General features: G+C 42.7%; 1 protein-coding gene across 10 annotated transcripts in view; it reads right to left on the bottom strand.

Annotated features, from left to right (window-relative positions):
* Positions 1-2,384: 2,384 nt before the first annotated feature.
* The window catches only part of susd1 (sushi domain containing 1), a 95,214-nt gene continuing 89,303 nt past the window's right edge, over positions 2,385-8,295 (bottom strand). For all 10 annotated transcript variants that reach the window (XM_043715989.1, XM_043715919.1, XM_043715999.1 and 7 more), the window contains 3 exons: positions 5,248-5,341; positions 4,275-4,325; positions 2,385-2,639 (listed from right to left, as the gene is read on the bottom strand). In XM_043715989.1, coding sequence (XP_043571924.1) covers positions 4,307-4,325; positions 5,248-5,341 — 113 coding nt within the window. In that variant the 3' untranslated portion in view covers positions 2,385-2,639; positions 4,275-4,306. The remainder of the gene's footprint in view (positions 2,640-4,274; positions 4,326-5,247; positions 5,342-8,295) is intronic.

Genomic DNA, 8,295 nt, shown 5'->3' with positions numbered 1-8,295 from the left:
CCCCCTCTCCAGCCTATCACCCTCACCCTCACCTCCTTCCACCCATCGTATTCCCAGCGCCCCTCCCCCAAATTCCCCCTTACCTTTTATCTCAGCTCACTTGGCACACCAGCCTCATTCCTGAAGAAGGGCTTATGCCCGAAACGTCGATTCTCCTGCTCCTCGGATGCTGCCTGACCTGCTCCGTTTTTCCAGCACCACACTTTTCAACTCTGGTCTCCAGCATCTGCAGTCCTCACTTTCTCCTAGTGTCAGTGTGAAGGCCCATTTATACTTATTTAGAGGTAGAGTTGTAAGTTTAGAAGAGTTAATGATGTGGCAATGATTGAGTCATTAGAAGATAAATTACATTTTAATCATGGGTGTTAAGTGGAATGCTAGTATCTATAAGACATAATTCAATTATGCAGCAAGACAATATTAGCATTCGATTCATAAGATGCCAACATATCCCACTCACAAATTTGTCACTTAACTGAGTCCCATCAGACTCAAGCTTGTAGTATCCTGTTTCTCTCCAACCTGCAGCTATTACATCAAGGAGGGTGTGAGATACTAGAATGTAACAATAATGGCTGCATGTGGTATCATAGAAACATATATCACAGTCCTTACTTGCCTTACACACTCACCTTTTCACAGGAAATGGTAAGTGTCCAGCTGTGCTGCAGGATTTTAAATCACCAGCCACAGCATCTGACTGCTGCAAAATGAGTTTTGATTTCAATGCTGTTTCTTTCCCTGGGTAGCCGTGAGAATTCCTTGACATTCTCCCGTGTTTCATAGCAGGAAGATCCTGTCCAGGAATTTCTGAAAGTCATCTAAATGTATGTGAAATAGGGTTTCCGACCCTAATCAGAGTTTTGTGGCCTTAACCTCCTACTTTTCTATTTCCCTTCAGTTCTGCTGAAACACCATAGACTTGAAAGAATAACTTTGTTTCTGTCCCCAGACACGGCCTGAATTGCTGAGATTTTCATTTATCTTTCTTATTTAAAAATAAACATTCCAACCCCTGCAGCCCGAAATATAGTTACCATTTCCTAATCATCTGTATATCTTTAATGACACTTTGGTCAGAGAACATTGAAAGACAATATAAAATAGGGGATATGATTCTGAATGGGGTGCAGGAGCAGATGGAGTGGGATGGATAAGTGCACAGATCACTGAAGGTGGCAGGACAGGCGGATAGAGAACAGTTAAGGAAGCATTCAGTGTCCTCAGCTTTAGCATAGAGTACAAGGGCAGGGAGTTGATGTTGAACTTGTACAAAATATCTGTAGACCTCAGCTGGGATATTTGTCTACAATTGTGTGTACAGCATCACATTATAGGAAAGATGTGAATGCATGGGAGAGTGCAGAAGCGATTTACAAGTATGGCTCAAGGATTGTGAAATTTCTGTTATGATTGAAGAAGTTGGGACTGTGTTCCTTGGAGAGAAGATTTGATAGAGATTTTCAAAATCATGAGTGGGCTTGTTCGAATAGATAGGGAGAGTCTGTCACTAACCTGTTCATAAAAGAAAAGGCGAGCATGGATTTAAAGTGATGTGCAAATGCAGTAAGGATGATATGAGAAAAACCATTTTCACATAGCCAGTGGCAAGGTTATAGAGTGCACAGCCTGGAAACATAGTTGGGGAAGGTCCAACTGAGGCATTCAAGAGGGCATTGGATAGTTATTTGGATAGAAGTAATGTGCAAGGGGAATAGGGAAAAGGCAGGAAATTGGCACTAGATGATAGAGTCGGTATAGCCACGATGGGCCAAATGGCCTCCTCCTGCACTGTAACAATTCTGTGATTAAGGGATGCCTTTGATTCACAGTTAATGCCCGCTGTGGAGGCTGACACATTAATGGAAGTTCCTTACAGCCCAAATATGGAAGAGTACCACAGATATTAGAGTGAGCACTTGGTCATTTGCTGGGATTACATCATTGTGGTTCAATGCCTCTCAGGGTCAATATTTCTGTAGAACAGATGAACACTAATGAAAATCATTACCACTGATTTTTAAGGAAGGGTTTGCATTTAATTAGCACCTTGCACAATCCCAGGATATACTTTAAATGCAGTGAAGCACTTTTCTGAGATGTGATTGCTGAGGAAATGCTCAAAATGCAGCAGTTACTTGAAAACAGCAAGCCCCAACAAACAACAACCAGATAATCTCTGTTGGTGATATTGGTTAAGGGGTAAACATCCGCCAGGAGACCAGGGAGAACTTGCCTGCTCTTCATCACAATATTGCTGTAGGATATTCTCGTGCACTCAATAAAATAGACAAGATCTGGGCTAAATGCCTCAGTCAAAAGACAGCAACTGAATGTAATACTGAGGAAGGGTACACCAATGAGTGTCAGCCTGGAATTTGCTCTCAAGTTCTTGGAATCAATTTTATTTTAGTTAGAAGCAGCTTAAACTATACAAATAAATAAAAGGTTCACAATTACAGTCTATTTAACAGCAGAAGAAGCTAACAATATTTGAAGTTTTCTGGAGTAAGGTCCAAGTATATTTCATGGTTTGATAGCCTGACCATTTTCTGTTTTGTTCTTATGTTTTAAAACATTGCTGGAATGGTTGAAATTCACTGAACAGCCAGTGGAACAGTGGATCTTCCTTTGTTTATCTGTTTAAAAAACAAGTGAATAAATTTCACATAAAATTTTGCAAATGAATTGTTTCCCACATCCTTTATCTTGCCAATTGCTCATCCATGGAAATAACATTACGTAGAAGTCTCCAGCAGAAACAGACCATATGTCCTATTGATTCACATTGGTGTTTATGTCCTGCACAAGTCTTCCCCCTACTTTCCATTTGACCGCATCAGCACATTCTGTTTTTCCCTCCCTCACATGTTTATGCATCTTCCCTTCAAGAGGTTCAATACAATTCCTGAGCAAACTTGAACAGCAGGAGCTAAAGAGAAAACACAAAGATGGTGGGTGCAACCTAGTGCCCTCCTCGTGGCAACTGGCCAGGGTGGGGGAGACGGGTCATGTGATCAGTTAGGAGGCTGGTGGGCGGCAACCTGAACACTGCCCCTATTCCAATCCGATTCCCTGTCCAGCCCTTACAGCCTGGAGGACTCAACGTTGAATTCTCCAATTTCAAATAACCTTCCCACTCATCCTTGATTCCCTTTTCAACCCCACCTCCTCCCTTCCATTCCATCTGCACACCCTTCCTTCCAGCTACCAACCAGATTTATCTCTCCCATCAACCAACCAGGGTTGTACCCCCAACTTGTGTTCACCTATCACTACCTCACCATTCCGTCCCTCACCCCACCCAAAACCCGCCTCCCCTCCTTTAATTGCAGCTTCCCCTACCCCCACCTCCATTCCTGAAGAAGGGTTATACTCGAAAGGTCTACTTCTCCACCTCCTGATGCTGCCTGGCTTACTGTGTTCTTACAGCCTCCTGCCTGTCCAATTCCTATTCCAATCAAGCTCATGGTGGGAAAGTCAAAGGTTGGTTTATTATTAATGATTGCCCTGCCAAGTGTCTATCAGTGGCAAACGGGAAGCTCCCCATGAGGAGATAATGCTAAGGCACTGGATGTTCCCTAAGAGGTGTGCAGGACTCTCAGCAGCCCTCCAGACAACAGCCGAGATGCCCATCACTACCAAAAGAATTCTGCCAGAGATTCTATTTGGGAGGTCAACCAGTTTTCAAGGTGCTATGAAAATTGTGTACAAATAGGAACCACCTTTCAAACTCAGCGAGTGTCTGAAAGCAGTTTATGGCCATTGCAGCATTTTCTGAAGTGTGGTCATTATTGTAAAGTAGGAATGACAGTCAATTTATGCACAGCAAACTCCCACACAGAGCAATGCAATAACAACCCAGGTAATCTGTTTTGGCCAATGCCGATGTATGGATACATATGGCCAAGGACCCAAGTAAACCACCCAATTCTTCTTCAAATCTAGGTCCTGGAACTGTTTTTGTCCACTCACAAGGTAAGATAGCCTCAAGTTCAGTGTCTGACCTGAAAAACACCACACCAGCACAGACTTGATGGTGACTGTCAGCCTGGATTTACATTGCTGAAGTCATTGGAATGGGATTTGAACTTCCAACCCATTGTGTCATATTTGACACCTGCTATAAAACCTTCTGTACTGACATCAAGTTGCATGATTAGTTACATACCAAGTGGCCACAGTCAGTGCACAGACAGGATGACTGAAATACCATAAGGTTGCAAAACACTGCCACCCTCAAACAAGGAAGCAATTTTTGTTTTATAACTTACATTTAACTTGTCAGTGTCATTGTCAAGTCCTGTCATCTTATCTTGAAGCTCCTAGAGGAAAAGAGGATTTTTGAAAATGAACTATTTTTCACCTCTCTGTCTCTCCATTTTACAGACACGGTAGAGTTAAATAGACCAGGTTGTGATGGATCTTCCGGTTACTGGGGATTATTGTTGCCCCATTCCTAGAGGCTTGGTCAGATCGGAGGTTCACAAAGTAGTAAACTTGGTGGAGAACCGCTGATACTATGTTTGATCTAGAAGCATCAATGACACTGTATTTATAGCTTCACACTCATTGCTAATGGCTAACAATGACTGATGCAATAAAACCATGGACAAGTAATAAATTAACTCACAAGCAAGTAAAGCACTAAGATACTACTGAGAAAAGAGACCCACTGTGCAAGATTTTGACCTCATCAACGCTGTGTGAAGGATGCCAAATTCCAAAGGGGGTAACAATTTGTACTACATGAGAAAAGGGTGTTAATCAGTTAGCAAATCTTAATCAGAATCTTAAAGGAGAAGACTAGAGTAGAGAGGTTTAGGAAGGGAATTTGAGAACGTTAGCCTCAACCATCAATGACAGAGAGATAGAAATCCAGAGACTTGAGTACAGAAACCTTGGAGGAGTTGTATAAGGTTACTGAGGTAGGGGTGGAGTGAGAGCCAATAAAGGAGATTTGAAAGCAAGGACGACATTTTAAATTCGAGGTCTCCCTAGATAGGGAGCCAATATAAGCTCCCAGGAAGTGATGAATGAACAGGACTTAACACGAGTCAGGATATGGAGGCAGACTCTCAGATGAGCCCAAGTTTATGGAGGTTGGAAGATGGATGCCATTCAGAAGAGCAAGGGAACATTCCCATCTGAAAGTAACCAAGGCATATATAAGGGTTTCAGCAGAATGTGGCCCAACACAGAGGCAAAAACTGCAGTAAAAGTGATCAGTGAGAAGATTGTACATACCATACTAAAGAATAACAGAGCAACAGAAGGAGTCCAACTGCTCCCAGGGAACCCAGTGCCAGAAATATCATTATTTGCACACTGTCTGGTGAACCTAGACAAAAAAAAAATTTGTGTAAACAAATTGAGTGTATATAAGTAATCGAATGAATCGATTGGCTGTATCTCACCTACGTAATTAAGGGAACATCTATTATACTATAAATCTGTGCAAAGTTTTGAAGGTCTGCGATGTGAACTTTGTAAGGTCAAACCCCAGCTTAGAGAGGATAAAGGCAAAGAGGCTATGCTGAAACTTTATAAAAATCTGTTTAGCCCACAACAAAGGAATAGCCTCCCACTCTAGTCAGTACACTATAAGCAGGATGTGCTGGTCTTAAGAGGTGTCTTAATAGAATAGTTCCAGGGATGAGGGAATTTAGCTACAAGCTGAGGTTGTTCTCCTTAGAAACATAGAAAATAGGAACAGGAGTAAGCCATTCAGCCCATTGAGCTAATTCAACAAGATCATGACTGACTCTCGAACACAATGCCATACTCCTGCTTGCTCGCCCCCATAACCCCTAACTTCTGAAATCTATTTCTTTCTTTCTTTCTTTCTTAAATATATCCAGTGACCTCACCTCCACAATTTTCAATGGTAGGGAATTCCACAGGTTCACTCTATGAGTGAAGAAATGTCTCCCCATCTGTGTGCAGAATGGCATACCCCATATCCTGAGACTGTAACCCATTTCACCTGGATCTTTGACCAGGGAAACATCAGCCTTGTATCCAGTTTATTCAGCTGTGTCACAATTTTATATGTTTCATTGAGAACCCCCCTGCTCATTCTTCGAAACTCTCATGAATACGGCCCAACTGACCCAGTCTCTCCTCATATATCATCCCAGGAATCAGTGTGGTGAAGCTTCATTGCACACCCTTCTGTGGCAAGTATATTTTTTCTTAGATAAGATGGCCAAAGCCATGCCCAGTACTCTTGATGTACTCTCAGCAAGGCCCAACACACTTGCAATAAGACTTCCTTGCTCCTGTATTCAGACCAAAGGCCAAAAAATCATTTACCTTCATAACCACTTGCTGCACCTACATGCTCCCTTTCAACAACTAGCACACAATGATGCTCGGATCCCTTTAAAAATCAACTTGCCCATTTATCACCTTTTAAATAATGTTTTAAATACATAATACATTCGGCTTTTCTTCTAAAATGGACAACTTTATATTTATCGTACACGCATTACTCTTGTCATCACCTTTCATTCCAAAACAGACCCATCTACACCTCTTCTCATTTCCTGGCTGGTATTCAATTCTCAAGCCATGCCAGTGTGTTACCACCAATCCCATGTGCTTTGAATTTGCACAATAACCACGTATGTGGAATTTCATCAAAAGCTTTCTGAAAATCCCAATACAGCACATCCACTGGTTCTCCCTCATCTATTCTACTTGTTACATCCTCAAAGAATATCAGTAAATATTGACTGTTTAATACTGTTGGTATTTTTAAAATAACATGTTATCACATCTTTTATAATAGACTCCAGCATTTTTACACCTACTGACTTTAGGCCAACTTCTCTGCAATTCATTGTTCTCTCTCCCTCTATTTTTAAATAATGGGGTTATATTTGTCACCCTCCAGTCTGCTGAGACTATTCCAGAACCTGCAGAATTATTAAAGATCCTACCATTGTATCCATTATTCCCCTGACCATCTGCTTTAATATCCTGACATGTAGATTATCCAGGGGTTTTATCAGCTTTCAGTCCCATTAACTTCTTCACTGTGCTTTTGTTTACTCCTTCTAATTTCCTTCATATCTTCCTTCCCAGTACGAACACAACAGGCTGAATAGTCTCTTTCTCCTCTGTAGTACCTCCATGATCTATTCTGCGGTGACAAAATCCTGGGGTAAATGTAGGCTTGTAAAGGTAAACAGGAATTGATGTTTCAGAAATCAATCTGGGGGCGGAGGGGGGTGCATGGTGGCTCAGTGGTTAGCACCGCTGCCTCACAGCACCAGGGACATGGGTTCGATTCCAACCTTGGGTGACTGTCTGTGTGGAGTTTGCACATTCTCCCTGTGTCTGCGTGGGTTTCCTCCGGGTGCTCCAGTTTCTTCCCACAGTCCAAATATGTGCAAGTCAGGTGAATTGGCCATGCTAAATTGCCCATAGTGTTAGGTGCGTTAGTCAAAGGGAAATAGGTCTGGGAGGGTTACTCTTTGGAGGGTCGATGTGGACTTGTTGGGCCGAAGGACTTGTTTCCGCACTGTAGGAAATCTAATCTAACTGATGAACTATAATTAGACTGAATGCAATTCATGTTGTCATTTTAACAGGAGCAAATTCAAGTACCAGGACTTTCTCAGTGACAGGTAATCTCCTTTTTAATTCATTCTCAGAGTGAGAGTATCATCAATGTTGAATTTGAGAAGTGGCAAGCTGGTTTCATGAACTACTGCAGCCTGCAAGGCAAAGATTGTGGTCCACTGAAAATGAAGGAACAGCGATGTATTCTGGAGGTGGGATGGGTGTGTATCATGCAGGTATGGTGGAGGTGCTATTGGAACTACTCATAGGGGCATCTACAATTCACACCAGCATTAGTCAAATTGACAAGACCAGAGACTAGTGGAGAAGCTTCCTTAGTCCTGGCAGAAACACCTAGGAACATAAGGAGGCCATCTAGCCTATCAGACTTGTTTTGCAATTCAATTAGATTCTTGCTAATCTGAACCTTAACTCAGAGAAAGTGAGGACTGCAGATGTTGGAGGCCAGAGTTGAAAAGTGTGGTGCTGGAAAAGCGCAGCAGGCCAGGCAGCATCCGAGGAGCAGGAGAATCGATGTTTCGGGCATAAGCCCTTCTTCAGGAATGAGGCTGGTGTGCCAAGCAGGCTGATAAAAGAGGTGGGGGTGGGAGGGGCGCTGGGAATACGATAGGTGGAAGGAGGTGAGGGTGAGGGTGAAAGGCCGGAGAGGGGGTGGGGGCGGAGAGGTCGGGAAGAAGACTGCAGGTCAAGAGGGCGGTGCTGAAT

Source organism: Chiloscyllium plagiosum, chromosome 2, assembly GCF_004010195.1.
Source record: "Chiloscyllium plagiosum isolate BGI_BamShark_2017 chromosome 2, ASM401019v2, whole genome shotgun sequence".
Lineage (NCBI taxonomy): Eukaryota > Metazoa > Chordata > Chondrichthyes > Orectolobiformes > Hemiscylliidae > Chiloscyllium > Chiloscyllium plagiosum.
The sequence above is the reverse complement of the archived record's forward strand: the minus strand, read 5'-3'. Positions and strand labels throughout refer to the sequence as shown.